Source organism: Manis pentadactyla, chromosome 10 (genome assembly GCF_030020395.1).
Source record: "Manis pentadactyla isolate mManPen7 chromosome 10, mManPen7.hap1, whole genome shotgun sequence".
NCBI lineage: Eukaryota > Metazoa > Chordata > Mammalia > Pholidota > Manidae > Manis > Manis pentadactyla.
In genome coordinates, this window is record NC_080028.1 from 8,471,777 (window position 1) to 8,489,898 (window position 18,122).

Genomic DNA, 18,122 nt, shown 5'->3' on the forward strand with positions numbered 1-18,122 from the left:
ATTAACTCTTAGTGCTTTTAGGTTGCTGTGTTAGAAGAAAGAAGCAGACAGAAATAGACTGGGCCAAGAGACATTTTTGGAGTGATTGGCAAATACAAGTGGGGAAGGTAAGTTTGGTGCTGTGTGTAGCTGCAGGTCCAGGGGTTTTGACACAAACACAGAATATCTGACTCCTGACTGTTCAAACATTACTCTCACAGGAGAAGCAGGATCAAGTCACTTGGCAGGAGTCTCCTGTCTACCATCTTGTGCATCTAGTTTGCACTTAGGTGCTGGGAATACAGAGATGGATAAACTGGGATCTTTGCCCTGTGCTGGGGGTCTTTGCCTTGGAGGGGGTGCATTTGTGGTGAGCTAGTCAGACAGAGTACTTTCTAATTAAAAGGTCTGTTTAGTCTTTTAGTACCAACAGATCCTAGGACTTGTCACCATCTTCGGAGGAGGCGGACAGATGCTGCAGTTGTATGTGGAGACCCACAGGCAGGCCACTGACTGCGATACAGACATTCTGTGAGGCATGGCCAACACCCCTCTCCACTTCGGTACCACTGCAGCTGTAGTGGACAGAGTTTGAAAAGGAGAGGTTTGGCCTTCTGATGGAATTCTAAACAAGCACGCAAGACTCAATTTGCCAATTCAAGCGACATGTCCTGGGCCCTGATTTGGCTGTGACTTGTGTTAGGCTCTGCTGGGAAGGCACAGAGATATTCCCGCAGCTCTGCTCAGGGAGCCCACAGAGCAGTGGAGGAATCCACCACCCATTCATCAAATATTAGGGAGGGGCAGATTTCTGCTTTCTCCACAGTGGAACCAGTGCAAAAATGGGCGATCAGGGCCCCAAGGGTAAAGGCAACAATGAGAGATGGACAAATGGGGCCTGAGAGCTCAACAGTGTGGTCTTCTCATAAATAACTGTGGTGTGAGGCCAGATCGTGAGTGTGAAATGCTGGGGGAGAGGCAAAGAGAGAATGACTGATTCTGCTGGGGTGGCCAGGCAGGACCGTGGAGCGGCAGGGCAGCAGGGTGTTGGGGAGGGTATTGAGGGTTCCACGCCGGAGGCAGTCAAATGTGCGTATAGGACAGGGGTCTTCAGACTGTGGGGAAAGACCCTGGGAAAGGATGGTGTGTATGCTGCAGTGTAACATAGGGCCTTATACACACAAAGATGTGTGTACATGTGTGTATGCATGTGTGCATGTGCATATGTGCGCATTCATGCATGCGGGTATGATGAGGCTGGGCAGTGGCTTAGGCAGATGTCAATCAATTGGTTATGGGGAACCAGTGAATGCTTTGAGTAAGGAAGTGATATGATCTGATTTGTTTTCTAGAAAGATCCCTGGGAACTATTATGTTGAATGATTTGAAAGAGGAAGAGATGGGGTAATGAGTTCAGTAAAGGGCTGGGGCAAGAGTCTATACAATCAGAGGCAGCAGAAATGGGTAATAGTTATAACATGCTCCTTTATTGAGCATCTACTTTGTTCAGGCTAGGCCCATTATCCCTAACCCTTCCCACAATTCTGCAAGACAGATATGGCCTCCAAGTACAGTGAAGACACTCAGAGGGGGAAGCTGACCGACCTAAGACTGCACAGCTCGTGAGCTGGGATTCAAACTCAGATACATCTGCCCCCAAAGTCCGTGTTCCTTTTTCCTGCATCAGACTCTTCTATAGTGAAGAAGGATATTGCTTAAGAGATATTATGAAAGGAAAATATTCAGAGTACAGTGTTTAGGAGTCAGATGGAACTCTATGCAGATCCAGGGAATCAGCAGTGTCAGACTCCACAGGCTTTGTAGCAGGGTCATTATATTCCACATTAGGGAGATGACTGGTAGACTTTAAGGGAATGTTGGGGCTAAAAGGCAGGTACCAGAAGGTTCCAGAAGAATGAATGGGAAGTGAGGAAGAGGAGGCACCCAGCATAGTACATTCTTCCCAGTATTGTCAGTGAAGGCAAGGAAAGAAATTAAGAGCTAGATTAAGAAGCAGAGTTGAAAGTGTTTTTTTGTCTTTTTACTTTTCTGGGGAATAGAGAAAATTTAAGGAAGATACCAGGTTTTGTTTGCAATGAGAGATTAGGGGTGGGAGCTGGCTCCCTGGCCTCTTTTGAGGGAAAACATGAGAGTGGTTGATAATCATGTGGTCACAATGCCCCTTGGAGAAGGGAGGGACTGCTCACCATGTGGCAGATCTATCTGTGTGACCTTGGTAAGATCCCAAAGACATAGAAGTCACCTTTCCCTGGGTCAGCAGCTTAAGCAATGACCTTGAGTAGCTACAGTATCAAAAGCACACTCTTTGCAACCACATGCTAGATCTTTCAGGGTGAGATTAGTTAAGGGGATAAATACTGGGGGGTGTCAAATTGCAAACCAAGTCACCCTACCTGGTTTTACTCCACAGACCAATTTTCAGTCACCCTCAAAGTGACAAAGTTCTTTCTATAGCAAGCCTCATTCTTAGTGGTGAGACAATGGTGGCCTCAGTGCCGCTGGACAGTCTGAGAAGGCCCATGTTGGCTGCTAAGGACCAGGGATCAAGGTATTGGGGGTGCTCTGAGGCCAGGCAGGGCCATTGGCATCACAGACTCCCTTCTTGAAGGGCTTGTGCTCTTTTGCACAAAACAGGGGCTGAGATGTAGTCATTAGGTGTGGTACATGATATGTGGGACCAGTCCAAGGCCTCTTCAGCTCAGCAAGTGGCCACTACAACTCAAGTGTGGGTGGCAGACAAGTTTCAAGAGCCCCTGGATGGCTGTGTGTGTGTGGCCTTTGTGAGCCACCTCTCCAGCTGCCTTTCCCAGGCCGTCTCCCCCTGCACCCTCCTCTTGCAAGTTCCGGCCCTCTTGAGCCTCCCAATGCTCACTGGACGCCGCATGGGCTCGCTCATCTCTGGGCTTTAGCTAAAAGCCCCACTTACCTCCATTGTAGTCCCTGACAGGCGACATTGCCACATGTTCCTACAACCCCATCTTACAAGGTGGGATCACTTGTTCCCCCACCTGTGCTCCCTGAGCACTTAGATAAAAACATCTGTAACAGATTACTTCCCACCCCCACCCATACCACTAGCATCTCCAGATAAGGATGGTGGCTTATGCCAACTGTATTTCTATCACCTGGCTGGCTAGCTGGCATACAGGTGCCCAGAAGGGACCCTTTTGATTGAGGTGAACTTCTCTTTTTGAAAGGAACCATGTACAGTTCTTAAGAAACATAGGCATGGATTGTTAGATATAACTCCGTGACCAGACCAGGGTAACCAAACTCCCTGTGGCTTCCCTGGGCCCCACCTCACCTACCTTCAGAACATCTCCAGTGTGAAAGCTCAGTTCGTCCTCACCTGAGGCGGTGAAATCAAACTTGGCAATGGCTTCCATGTCGCAACGTGAAGCTGGAAGAGAAATAGTGTGGTCATTATGTCTTTCTGCCAGAAGGCTTAGCACTTGGTAGGTGAGTGGTCGAACGAGCGCCTCCAGGCCAAGGTTGAGGGTGAGGGAGTGGAGCGCAGGCGCACAGTGAGGGCTTTTGTTTTCAGGAAGAGCTGCCTGAGCCCTTGGGATCTGCTTCTCGGCCTCATTCTCTGAATCCCCAGGAGCAGGATATGCAGGCCAGGGAGTGCCCCGTCTCCTTTCATCTCCCCTTGCCTGTCCTGGCCTATCACCATTTCTGGGGCATCTCTGTTTCCGGCTGATAAGGATGGAAGACTTGCTGTCACCTCCAACTGGAGGCCCGAGGGGCTGGAAAGCCTGTTCTGTAAATACTGTCCCGAGGCTGTCCCTTGGCAGCTATATTTAACCAGGCAGTGTTAATTAGACAGATGCCATTTTCTCTTTTACATCTGAATCATTTAAGGGAATTAGCGTTGGCCAGTGGGGAACTTACCATCCTTTTGCAGGGTTTGAGAGTAGAAGCCATTTCAGTTTTAGAATCTGGAGACTTAATTAGTGAGATTTCTTATTTTATTATTACAGTGTAAGCCAAGTACATTTTGAAAATTCTATTTTAATACTTCTGAATTGAGTTAAAATATCAGTCCCTGCTAGAAATACATGAGACCTGTGTAAGGATAAATAAGTCAGCCTACAAATGAAAGCACTCTGGTTTTGTTTTAGGAGACAGTGGGAATGTAACAGAAAGAGAACCGAGTCCTGGTTTCGTTGTTGATTAGCTGTATGATCTTGGGTAACTAAACCTTTTGGAGTCTCAGGTTCCTCATCTGTAAAATGGGGATCTTCACACATCTTCAACCAATTGGGATGTGAGATTAAATTAAATAATCGATGCAAAGTGTTACACAAGACAAAAGCCAAATAGTATTTATGTTTTAAAATGATTTTATGGAATGAATTTATCCTTCGCAAAGGTAGCCTGGCCAAAAGCAGCAAAAATTTTCTTCTGATTTCTCCCATCTCCTCTAAATTTTTCTCATTGAAATCTGATGATTTTTCTCCATGATCTCAACTCTTTTGGTTCTCTGATAAGACAGTTTGCTGTCAGGACATAGTTTTGAAAGCATTAACGTTTAATATTAACATTTCACAAAATTTGCCTAAGTCTGAATAACCCTCAAACCTGAATGACTTTCAGTGGCCAGTAAACTGGGACCACAACTGTCTTCTCAGTGGGAATTTCTGCCCAAGTGACAAAATTTGGGTAAATCAGGAAGGTGGCCGCTGTTGGGAGGGAGCAGCATGCGGCAGTCAGGGGATTAAAGCCACTGCAATAGTGGTGACAGCAAGGTGCTCATTTCTCTGATTTTCCACATTTTCTTGGTCTTCTAAAGTCAATTTGCAGAGGTGACTATTACTAATCCCAAAGATAGATACTAAGCAAAAAATATTTCAAGAGCCAAAGTAAAATGTCATAGTTAACTGTCTGAGCTTTATCACTACCCAAAACTTTTTCCAAACATGAAAAAATATATATATGCTTTTTTCCACTTTCCTCTGAATCGGTCCATGTAAGGCAAATTAAAATTTGCGTGACCCAGGATGATCCCCTCAACAGAGAGGAGTATTTTGCCCTCCTTAGTGAATGCTAAATGCCTTTGCTGATTTGATTCACCCCATTACTTCAAAATGCAAAACTTCCCCTAATTAAGGCCCTGCCTCTAGTTTGCAGAAAGATTCATTGTTTGTGGGTCACCCTCATGGTATCAACAGTAAATGCTGGTCACCTCAGGAGATCAAGTGTCAGGTGAATGGTCTTGAAAACCAAGATCTCATTTCTATGCAAATTTACCTTAATAAGCAGGATGGAGATGGGGAGGGCAAATAAAACACATATTAGAAAGCCACAGAAATTAGAGATGAAAAAAATATCCAAAGCATGCTCTAGATATGACCTTGAGCTTGGGAAGATCTTCCCTGTGTTAGTGTAACTCAGTTCAGGCCTGAGCGCTTGTCCTGGCTGGCTCTATGTCCCTTCAGTGAGGAGGCCCAGGCAGAAGTAAAACTGCTTCTAAATAGCGTGGCGCTTTTCTCTGCCTTCCCCAGGGGCAGGTGGTATGGTAAAGCCAACCGCACACGCACATCACAGAGCTCCCCAGTTTATAATATTAATCCTGGCTCAAAAAACTAGTTAAACAGTCCCACTCTTCATGAAATCACTTTGAAAATGTTTTTTTGCTTCCCATTTCCATTTGTGAAGTGTAATCTGCTCAGGCTGTTTGGTAGGTGGGAGATGCTCAGGGTGGAGTGGGGGATGCTCTGTTTTAGTTCAGATCAACAGGGCTTTCCCAGTCCTTCCCCTGAATTTACCATTAGGGAATTTTACTGTTGCTATCAGGGAAGCAGCGAATGGCAAATGCGCTGCTCCGAGAGGGTGGGCTTCTGTTCAATCATTGAAATGCATGGAAAGTTATATCCCATTCCTCTGTATCCATTAGTTTTAATTTTGAAAGGTTTTAAATTGCCACCAGGAAAAAAGAAAACTGAACATGGTTTATTCAGTATTTATCCATTTGTTTTATTATCTCTTCTTGCTGCCACTGCATCTGGGAAACAAATAAATATATGATGGAGATAAAAACCTGGTTGCAGCAATTCCAAGGAAAAAGAGAGAGGGGTGGGGGAAGGAGGAAGGGAGAGAGAGAGGAAGAGGGAGAGAATGAGAATGAATTCCAAAAGGAAATGATGCCTTTGGGTCCTTTTTGCAGTTACAGTGTTTCTGACCCCTGGGGGCAATGAAGAGAGAGAAGCACCTCTTCAGGGAACCTCACAGATGGGTTAAATGTGGGTATCTTGCCAGAGATCAGCTTCAGAAATGGCTGAAATGCTACCTGCCACAGAGTGTGAATGAGAAGTGACAGAATCCAGGGGCAGCCAGGCCACATGCAGCAGCCACCCCTTACCAACCCCAACCCCACCGACGATGCCATTTGTCCAGGAATCTTGCCTCAGAACTGTGCTGGGCTCCTGCCCCTAATTCCGGCTCTGCTTCTCACCACCCACCCGCTGCGTCTCTCTCACTTCACCCCTTTATGAATTGCATGTAATATCCACTAGCACCTTGAGATACAGATCTGTTTTGCCACAGGGCAACACCACACAGGACTTCCCCAGGCATGATTTTCTCTGCCCTTGCATTTCCATTTCATCTTCTTTTACCATCCAAAAAACCTGAAAAATATTCAAGTTATATACCAGGAATGCTTATCTACTGAAACACAGCCACCACAGAGAATGGAAACAAAAGCCACAAGGCAGCTCTTTAAAATAGCCTCCACTTGAAAGCCAGATTAAATCTATGTGTTCAGAAATAAGTAGTTACCCTCAAAATGGTACCAGGCAAGAAACTTGAAAGATTTCAGCTCCTCCTAAATTGGCTATGAATAGCCAAGTTTGCCATTTTATGCATCTCTTAAAAGAGCAATTGCATAACACCACAAAGCTGTTCGAAGATTCAGGCTCAGGACCCATAGGAAGAAGAAGCCGGGTCCCAAAGAGACAGCACTTCTTATTTTGCTGGAGAGAACTCTAATTTGAACATTATATGACTTGCCCCAATTATGTTGTAATCCAGTTAAGATAATGTCTTGGGGGAAAAAAGAAAGAGAGAAACATTGCTTTTTATAAGCATTGCTTGTAGCATACGTATCAGGACATTAGCAACAAACATAATTTTATTAATTTATCTTGTGTATGAAATGAAGTAATAGACTAGTGAGCAGTTTATATTTTAGGACTTCAGGATTGCAGCTACCAAGAGGAGTTTGGCTAAAAATGTAAAATTATACCAGCCTGGAATCCACAGCTTTTCTATTTGTTTGGCAAAGCCCTTCTTGGAGACAATAAGGAGGTAGAGCCCTTACTGCCCCTTCCTTGGACTGACAAGGTCACCTCAATTACTTTTCAGAAGTAGGAAACCTTACACTGCCAGGAAAAAATGATTATAGGTAAGCCTCACTGTACACAATAGATAAGTTCTTGAAAAGTTATTATGAATAGAGTATTTGTAAATGGAATCATATCAGCATTCATTATGGAGGCTCATTCTATAAAGCAGCCCTGCGGTGAATTCCTTTACAAAACAAAAAGGGAAATTTGTTATGCAAATAACTACCTTTTAATTTATCTGATTTAAAGTCTGGGTTTTCGTGCATTGAGTCTTAACAGCGCACACCTGTGTGTCCTTTCTAGCCTCTCACCCTGTGGGTTAAATACATATCGGTTTCCCTTCTTAACTCCCGAGTGCTTTTAAAAAATGTTATATATCTCTTACTGATCATAATATTCCACTTTGAAGAACAGAGTTGGAGCCATCAAGCCTTTTCTGTGAGGTCCAGAGGGTAAGTATTTTTGGCTTTTGCTGGCTGTACAGTCTCTGTCACAACCATTCAACTGTCCTGTTGTAGCTGGGAAGGCAGCCTGAGAGAGTAAGAAACGAAATGGGCCTAGCTGGGTTCCAATAAAACTTTACTCATGGTCAAAGAAATTTGAGTTTCATGTAATTTTTACATGCCATGAAGTCTTCTTATTTTTTCCCCAACCATTTCAAAGTGTAAAAGCCATCTTAGCTCCCTGCCAAAATATGTGATAGATTCAATTTTGCCTACCGGTTGTAGTTTGTGGCCCCTGGTAGAGATGTTATACCGACATGCTATCTCGCCTAATAGTTTGTGAACTTCGTCAGGACTGTAGCTTTGTGGACTGAGCATGCCCGCTTAGGAGATGGACCTGGATTTAAATCCGAGATGTACCATTTACTTCCCAAGTGTCCTCTTTCCTTATCCATAAGAATAACCACGCTCACTTCATGGGGCGTTGTGTGTTCATGTGTATAAAGACCCTGGCCCACAATAGGCATCCAATACATAGCAGTAGTAGTTGCTGTTGTTATTGATTCTTAGGTTCCCTGCCATGCCTAGCTAGTGCTTAGTAGGCACTTAGTGAATGTTTGTTGAGGGAATGAAAACACGATAAATGACCTGCCATCAGAGTTTCAACTGTAATTGGCTTCCTCAGGGAAGGGAACGCCAACGGAAGGACCCATTTACAAGGATCAATTAATTACTTTCCCACTCAAAGTTGCCCTGACTTCTCAGCAAACTCAGCCAGAGGTAAGGATACACACACCCTTGCTACTGGTCTGGTTTTTCTAGTCCCATAGAGGGCGATGGTGCACCCCAAACCATCGATTCCATCTGTAAAACTTGGCTACCTGCATCCCAAGAACCTTTCTGTAGACAGGTGGGATGACTGACTGTCCTTATTGTCTCTTGCACATTTTAAGGCATATCAACTTGAGCATGTCATCAAAGAGCCTAAAACCCATTCAATACAGAATTGCTTAGATGGAAAAGAGTTGGAAGACGTCAGCTCCTACACATTTCTGATGCTCTGAGTCCCCTAGAAAGGTGGTCCCCGTTCATTTCCAAGTGACCAGTCCCTCACTCCTGCTCTTGATTCTAGGTTAAGGATTTGTGTTGAAACTCCCACTGTGTGTTTTTCTTCTAAGTGAACCTTATGGCTGTGGTCGAAGCCTTTCTGCCTTAGTTTATCACCTTTTCTTGGGCTTTGGGCATAGGAATAGTACACTGAGAAAGGTCATAGGTATCCGTTCTCAAAGGTGAGTAAGCACAGGATGGACAATTAGCTATAACTCACTTGTCAGGGGGTGCTTGAATATTCTTCTAGAGACCCAAGCCAATCTATTCTGGAAATTAAAGAAAAAGAAGAAAGGAAGAGAAAGGAAAAGGAGAGGAGAGGAAAGGAAAAGGCTGAGCATGGCCAAGAGACAAAGGGCTGGCCTTTCCTACTTTGGGGCTTTCAAATGACAACATTTTTGCTCTGTTCTAAAGCAGCAGAATCCCTGCTAACAGGATACCTCTTAATCAGCTGGCTGTGTTGGAAATGTTAACCTTCTCACTGAATGTCTAACAAAGCGTACATATTTCTTTACTGTGCCTGCTCTTGAATTACTTCTAGCTCATCCACTGGAGCTTTTAAAATAGAAATCCTCAAATCCTCTTCTAGTAAGAGCTTCCTTCTGGTTTCTCTGGAGACTTGGATGTGTGGCGGGGGGGAAGTGAGAGTTGAATCATGGCTGCTACAAGCAAGCTTACTGATAGCCATGTTCTTGGGAGCGGCCATCAGGGGCCTCTGCTGTAAAAGATGAACAAACAACTGCTTCTCTGCTTATCTGGACCTCCCAAGACAAAGATGTCATTTCCTTTTAGGTTCAGGATCCCAGGGGAATAAACAGCCTTCTCAGGAGGACCTGGCCTGTTTCCGCAGGTGCTCTCTTCATGGGAGACGAACATTCCCCATTTTATTTCAATCGAAGTAAGCAAAGACAAGCAAAATATGTCCCACTGAGGAAACCATTTCTGGCTAGTTGACCGAGGTTTTAGTACCCCCAGAAGCCTCAATTTCAAATGGTTTTGTGCACATGGGACATTCTTATTTTCCTCTTGTCTCTACGTGTCTCATTATCTCCCCCTCCTAAGCCCCAGGAAAGCATAAGTCTACTCCTGACCCGCAGCATGACCTGCAGGGGTAAAAACATGGAATTCGAGGGGCACTCCCTCCATAGTTTCTCAAGAACATTAGCTCCTCAGCAGCTGACCCGTGATGCCCGTCTTGGAGAAGACAGGAAGTGGCTTGTGAAGGAGCCTGTCAGGGCGTCCCCCATCTCCCTGAGCAGGTGTCCCCACACTGCAATTCATCCTCTGGCTGCTTCACTTCTGCAGAGCGGCCAGAGAGCTGTCCCTGATGACAGGTAACTGATGGCCGCAGCGGGTTCTGGAGTGAAGGGAATGTGGGCAGGAGAGGCGTGCCTTTCTTCCCTCCCAGCTCAGGACGGGCCTCAGGCCAGCGGGAGGCTGGCTTTACCCCCCTTGACCCGATGCCCTCTCTGCCAGCACACCTCCTGCAGAGCTGCTGCCACCCTCTTAGGGTTTGTGACCTGGGGGTCCCCGGCCCTACCCTTCAGCCCTGCCTTGAGATTTCTTATTTTCCAAGTGGGAGCCATCTCCCCAGCCAGAAGGCACTTGGTTTCCAGGTTTGGAAGCCAAAGACTTACAGACAAACTGTACACAGCTGGAGAGTCCCTCTCAATCCCCCATATCCTGATTTAATCAAATTGCTGTTCTTCGGGTGCCTGTGTGTCACTGTGGATTAGGGAGATTTCATTGGTCTCAAGGATGTTTTCCTCTTTCTAATTAGCTCCTCTTCCTGCTTAAGGTTTTTGTTTTTTGCAGGGAGGGATGGCAAGAAGAGGGAAATAGAAAAGGAGACAATCAGAAGACTGTCCCAGTGCCCATCTCCTTCCCTCCCTTCCCCTCCCCTCCTTGTAAGGTGAGTGTTGCCCAAGCCACAGTGTCATTTACTCTTCCTTCTTCTGGTTATTTATAACCTTACTTTTCTTTAATCAACATCAGTCTGGCTTATAAGGCATAATCTTTTTTTTTTTTAGTTCAAAGTACATCACATAAATCTAATTTGTCCTCAAACTTTTTGTAAGAAAAATACCTTAAAAAAAAAGTAAAGTTTATGTTCTATCAAACTCAAATAAATGCTGTTCTTTTTTTCCTAACTTGCCACTCTGCACGGTGAGGTTCCCAGCAATAGTGGAGGTTCGTGGGGCTTGGGTGTCAGAAGGACCTGGTTTTAAATCTCAGTTGTGTTGCTTACTTGCTGGCTGGGGACACTAACTTCTCCGTGCCTCCGGTTTCTTCACTGAGAATCCAGATAATGATCCTCACCCCACAGCGTTTCAGCAGAGAGGGTGTGGAATGCTCGGCCATTGCTGGTCGGCACTTTAGTGTCTCTTTCCCCAACGCATTTTTGCATGTCAGCTACTTACTATCCGTATCATATACGTGCCTTTTCAAGCTTTTCAGGTCCCTTTTTTTTCTCAATTTCCTTGGGTGAGTGCTAGCCTCTCTCTACTACATCAAGGTCCTGGCTGCAATGTTATCAAAAGGTACAATGTATTGTAATCAAGACAATTCAGTAAGTAACAGAAAACGTAACACTAACCACAGGGAAGTGGGGAAATGGAAGGTTGAGAAACAGAAAACTGATTTGGCTTCTAGACTTTTCTGTCTGCCCAATGCTCAGTCACCGCGCTGCTGTCTTTAAAGAGGAAGCCCCAGGGCAGTCACGGAGGGAGGGCACATGGACCAAGCCTCACCGAAGTCTAGAAATAAGAACCAGTTAAGACTTATGTTGCTTTTATTGATATGGTCTATCATGTCCCAGGGGCTTCACAGATACTTTGCAATAGGTACTACTATTATTATTATTAATTTTTATTACTATTACCATTCACATTTTTAGTTAGGTAACTGAGGTAAGAGTATACAGTGTATGTCTGCTGTGCTCTCTCTATTTCACCAGGCTGCCTCTGCCGGTACTAGCAAAATAATGACAGTCCTGTCCTAGCTCAGGGTAATTACTATAGCTTAGGACCCACTGAACCTCCCTGGGCTGCTGTCTTTCAGCCAAGAAATTGATGGGAACAATTCTCACACACCCTCAAAATTCAAGCCCATTTACTCCTTGGTCAGAGGCAAAGACTGCAATAAATGCAGCTGCCCTCAGACCAGGCAACCACGGGCTTTCAGGCAATTGCAGAAATGGAGACCATCTCAGTTAATAACCTTACAAGCAGCTGTTTTTCTCTTTTCTTTTCCTTTCTGTTCCTTTCTCTCCCTCCCTTCCTCCCTCACCCCCATGGTTTTCTAACTTTTCTCACCATCAGCTTTCCCCACATTACAGTTTGCTTTTTTCAAGTTCTTTTTCTTTCTTCTCAAAATAAGGGTATCTTACCAGGAATCTAGTTAGAAAAAGTATATCCACAATGTTACAATGTTTTTGTTTTTACATCTTCTGCTCTTCAAAAAAAATTTAAAAGACACCATGGGAACATCAATCCAAAACAACCACAACAAAAAATGAAGCAGAAAGAGCCCCCAACCCCACCGGAGAGGTCACTTGTTCCCCACTCTGCCGCAGGACTGACGTCTCCCTTGCCATTTCCTCATTTCATCCTGATTGTTTCCTTGAAGCATTGACAACTGTCTACAGATCCACCGTGAATCCTGCTGGGGAAACCCGAGTGTGAAGAAAGCATTAGAGATACCCACCCAGGACTGGAATTTGTTTAATGAGCCCCATAAGAAGGGCAGGGAGGGTGGTGGATGTGAATGGAGAACAAGAAAGAGACAGACAGACAGACATGCTGCAAATCTCCAGGCTGCTTCTTTTTTTGGTTCACTTCCTATTTTGTATTCACATCATGATTTCCCCTCAAATATATCACCAGGATTTTATGGTGCCTTCATGTTCTCTTTCCTTTGCTTTCCTTCTGTTCACTTCATGTGTGTTTTTATTGACTTGGGCTCTGAAAGCTTGGCTCATTTGTCATAGATTTCAAAGCTTCCATCTTCTTGCTCTGTTGTCAACAGGGCTGAATATCGTTCACAAATGCTACAAATGCACTCAGCATCCTCACTTGTGTCCCTCACCATCTGTGCTCTGTGTAACCTTAGTTCTTACTTGGGCAAAGCACTGAAGTGTAGAGTAGAAGCCGGTGTGACCACAGCTACTTTAATCTTCTTGCTGCTTGTACTTAATTTCCAAGCCCCTATTTGTCATTGGAATGTGGGTTATTTTTTAGTTCACTGCTCTGAATGCTTGCAGAAGCAGACATTACCCCATGCAACAGCTTACCTTGCTTCATTCAGTAAGTCTGTCCCTGAAAAGTTGGAGGTAATGACATTTTTATATATCGTCAGCCCATAAATATACTGAAAAGCTGCCAGTAAGAAGGGGTGATACTGTGAATTACTTCATCAAATGAGTCATAATATTCTTAACTTTTTGAAATTAAGGTCTTAATTTGAGTTTGCTTGACCTGAGTAACACCTGTTATTGGCCTTGTTTAAGGTATTCTCTTCCTTTTTAGTTGCCCGTTTGGATTATGCAGGGCCCTAAATCTTAGATTCTCAAAGTTGTAAGTGACCCTGGAAGTTGGTCCAGTTTTTTCCCAATGTACTGAGTGACAGAGAACAGGCATAGGGAGAGGTGGACCTGGAATTGGTTAATATGGAACTAAAATGTCTTCTCGCTACAATTACCAGTCTGAATTCTGCCCTAAGGAGAAAAAAAATCGAATACATGAAGACAACACTCACAAGTCCCAAGGTCTTGCTTCCCTGGGCCTGCCACCACCCTCTGTGCGAGAGGCCTTGGACTTTTCACCCTCCTGGTCATTTTCCAGCTACATCACAGTGGTTCAATGTTCTTCTCAAAACGTGTTGCCTAGAATTGAACCCAGTATTCAAAAACTGAGATGACTTGGGCTGAGTAGACTAGGACTATTTAATTACTTTATTGGAACAGTAGATTTTTAATAAGGCATTACACTGTTGGCTATCAGAGAGTTAACAGCCACTGTAAAGTGTTTCCCAGTGCGAAGAGGAGTCAAGCCAGGCCTCTCCACCTCCTTCCACAAGAGGCTCTTGGGAACCACAATATGAGGTTCAAGCCTGATCTCTTTGACGTCCACCGTGTTTTGTCCTTCCAGTGTCCAGTGCTTTGGTCCATCACCGTCCATTTGGGCATGAAATTGTATTCCTATCCTCTGCTTCTTTCCTCCAACTCTTTTCTTGGTAGAAAACGTAATGCCTTTTTGGGCTTGATTCTGTAGGAAATGGCACGTGGCTTTGGAGTAGGCAGAGCTGGGTTTGAATCCTGGCTCCTTCACTCACCAGCTGTGTGATGGTGAGTAAATTGGTTATCTCTGAACTTAGTTCCTTACCTAAAGACACCCTCCAGGCTTACAGTACCCTATTAATCAATATTCTTTGAGTATCAACTCCAAACCCACCAGATTAAGTAGTTATCTTCCGGCTTTTCTCCATTTCGCTCTCTAGGGTATCATGAAAAAAATGCAACCAAATGCCTTGCTAAAATCAAACTGCGCTGTGCTGTGGCCCTTTCCTTATATGACAATCTAATAACCTGATAGGAAAAGAAAATAAACCAGAACAGGGTGAATTCTTCTTTCAGGGCCCTACTTGGGGAAATACAGCATGGAGGAAATCCATCTTTTCACTCACTCTCTCTCTCTCTCTTGTGTTTTCTGTTCCCTGCTCCTTGTCCTCTTTTCCGGTCTTGTTGTGTTTCCTTTCTTATGTCTTCTGAACAGTCTGCTGGCATCTCACCTACTGTGCCCTCATTCTCCCCTCCATCCTGCCCCACCTGCATGATGGGGCACAGGTCCTGTGTTGAGGCTTTCTGACATACACTTTCTGAGGGTTATTTCCCATTCAGAACTCATCAATGTCATGCTGTCACATTATCTCTCAGATCCACACAAGATTCTCCTGTTGCCATTTCAGGCCTTTAGCAATCTCTCCCCATTCCATCTCTCTGAATTGAATTCAGAATATCACATACCCCATGCAAATGTGCTGAGTAAATGGCTTGCTGTTATTCTCTAAGCACCCCATCTGCATCCTCAACTCTGCACTGGTCCTCTTTCCACCATCTGACTCACTATGTACAGTCATGCAAGTTGTTCACTGCACAAGGGCCCCTGGCTGAAGCTGCAGGAGGGGTTGAAATCCATCCAGTGCTCTTCTGTCAAGAGTGAGCCCTGGTGGAGGGCTGCACCTGCCTAAAGTTAGGGGCGCACTTTTGTAACTTAAACAAAGGCACCTGGTCTAACTTCAGTTGTTCCTTCAAGGCCTTGCTCAGGGCCTGCCCCATCACCTTGTGCTCTCACTCTCTCTGATTCTTTTGGGGGACTTGATGTATCTCCCCCTCATTAGTTACTGCTGCCACGTTGAGTGAGGTGGGAAGCAATGGGCTTTGGGAGTCAGGCTTCCAGAGTTCAAATCCTGGCTTTACCACTAGCTATCTGGGTTCCACTGAGCAGGTTAATCTCTCTAAGCCTCAGTTCCTCATCTTCAAAACAAGAATAATAATAGTGCCCACCTCAAAGTGTTCTTGTGAAGGATATTTGAAATATCCATCTAAAGCTCATAGTATGGTGCCTGGCACACAGTAGGCCCTCAGTAGTTATTAGTTATTGCTACCTTATGCATATTCCTCAAGAGCTAACAACAACTGAGATATGTTGTAGCTCACAGGAAGTATGAGCGAGAAAATATATACCTCACTTAAGCAAGGTTGCTGGATAAAACACAGAATGCTCAGTTCAATTTGAATTTCAGATAAATAACATACCTATAAGGATATCCCAAAGGCTTATTTTCTCCCCAGAAATCTCAAAATGGTAGACTGGTACATTGTTAAGAATAATGGCAAGGAATCCTTTGACCTTCTCACCCTCTCCTCTTTCCCCTGCTGCCCCTTCATCTCACACAATGCCTGCCCCACAAATTAACTCACATGGAAACTGGGGAGTGGGCTAACTGTGGGATTAATCCTGAAGTATTGGAATGAAACCTTTTGGTGTTCCTGTGAAGGTGTGCCTTGTATGTGGAGGCATATATTTTCTCATTCATACATCCTGTGAACTGCAAAATGTCGTACTTCTACTTTCTCCACTTTTCTTGTGTTACTTGCTACTTTTAATATTGTGTGGATCAAAAGGCATGCTTTTGCCATTATGCATCCTGGAATACCACTTGTTTTGACAGGTAGGTTTTATATATTGGAATTTGTTTTCATAAGTTGCAAAAGAATTTTCTTGTAATCCATATTTGTTGCCAAGCAGGAATCCTCTAAGCCCTCTTACATACTCAGATATTTCTCTTGTGATTATTCTGGCATTTCACATTGTTATTCTCAAATTCACTATCTGTTTGTTCATATCTATACCTTGTAAAAACTTTCCATGCTTGGCATTTGTACCACAGTAAAAACATAGTAAAAAAACTCCTGGGCACCAGCCCCAGTAAATAATTAATAGTCCCATCACATTATCATCAGGTGGACATTTACTTGTACCATCATGTATCGAGTCTTGGCGATAAGTAATCCTTGCATCAGTTGCTGATTGCTGATACCTCATCATTTCTTTATATGACTTGTGCTTCCCTAGACCCTTGTCTCTCCCTGAAACTTATAGAGGAAGTTACTAAACCACCAACAGTACTGAAGCTGGTTCTCTTTTTTTCCTGGTTTTCTCTTTTTTATAGAGCAACTCTGTCCAACAGAAATGTAGTGCAAGCCACAGCTGTGAGCCACATATGTAATTTTAAATATTCTACTAGCACATTAAGAAGTAAAAGGAAATTATTTTCAATAGTTTATTTCACTTAACCCAATATAGCACAATATTATCATTTCAATAATGAAATATTATTGAAATATTTTGCATTATTTTTTCTGAACTAAGTCTGGTGTGTATTTTGCAGTACATCTCAGCTTGGGCCAGCCATATTTTGAAGTACTTAATAGTGCATGTGGCAAGTGGTACACCCAGCACAGGTCTAGAATGGCTCATATTTCAGCTGTGGGCAGTATAGTAGATGGCATAACATTTTCAGAGATGAAGAAATATAGGAAGAAAATATAATTTGGAAGGAGTTTGAAATGCTTGAGAAACATCTAGGTAGAGACTCCCAGTCAGGGGTTGGACATATAGGTGTGGATCTCTGCAGAAAGATCTGAGCAGACATGTACATCGGGGAGCTATTTCCATATAGATGCTTGTTAAAACTCCGGGTAAGAAGGGACTCATTTGGGGAGATTATGCAGAAGGACTGAGCCTCCGGAAACAGAGGGAAAGGATGGATGCCTTGTGCAGGTGGAGGATTCATCTGTAGCAGCCGGCAGGGCATCTCTCCTCGCTTGGGAAGGAAGGACAAGGCGCGTGTGGATGCGGAAGGCGGGTCTGTGTAGGTGAAGGGGCTGCGGAGAGGCAGGCATCAGCCTTCTAACCGGATGTCCGCAGGGGTTCTCTTGGCTCATTTCCCTCTTTCCTCTCTGCTATAGAAAAATGAGCCCTGGTTTTTATATCTGACTGCTCACAAGATCTTTACGCAAAAAGGGGAGGTAGAGGCAAACAACATGTAGATACTTGTCCAGCCAGGGACAGAAACCAAGAGGAGCCGTCATTTATCCTAATTGCATCGTTCTTTCTCTTTCTGATTAAACTTTTTATTTTGAAATAATTACAGACCCACAGGAAATCGAAAACGTATTACAGAGATTTTCCCTGTTCTTCATCCTGCTTCCTGAGATGGTGATCTTACATCACCGTAGTACAGTAGCAAAACCAGGACACCGACGTTGGTACAATGCTATTAACTGGACTTCTACCTTTTCTTTTGCCATTTCCTGGCAAGAAATAACCTGAATAAAAAGAACCAAAATGATGTAACTTGTAATGCTCAACCAGGGCGAGAGCTTTGTGTGCCTCCAAGAGGTTTTATCTCTGTAACTAAGTGACTTGCAGCAAATTCAACACTAAATGCCACCTAAATGCTCAGGCCCAAAATACCTTCTTACAGACATATGTAATTTGCAACAACATTATGAGGTTAGAGCAGACTCTTCACTGTTTATTTGGCTTCACCTCATTATGGAGAACAGACTGTTCCGTTGCTCCCATCAGCGTCTATAATGAGGAATATGTGACTCAGACGAGAGAGGCAAGGTGCCCGAGACTTCATGGCTGCACTGCCCTGG

General features: G+C 44.2%; 1 protein-coding gene across 2 annotated transcripts in view; it reads right to left on the reverse strand.

The window, feature by feature from the left end:
* GRAP2 (GRB2 related adaptor protein 2) overlaps positions 1–18,122 on the reverse strand; it is a 56,119-nt gene that overhangs the window by 13,294 nt on the left and 24,703 nt on the right. Inside the window, exons 2-3 of one of the 2 annotated variants that reach the window (XM_036931460.2) lie at positions 10,078–10,253; positions 3,309–3,400 (exon numbers count right to left, since the gene is read on the reverse strand). In XM_036931460.2, coding sequence (XP_036787355.1) covers positions 3,309–3,400; positions 10,078–10,177 — 192 coding nt within the window. In that variant the 5' untranslated portion in view covers positions 10,178–10,253. The remainder of the gene's footprint in view (positions 1–3,308; positions 3,401–10,077; positions 10,254–18,122) is intronic. The other variant, XM_036931461.2, reaches the window with a different exon arrangement.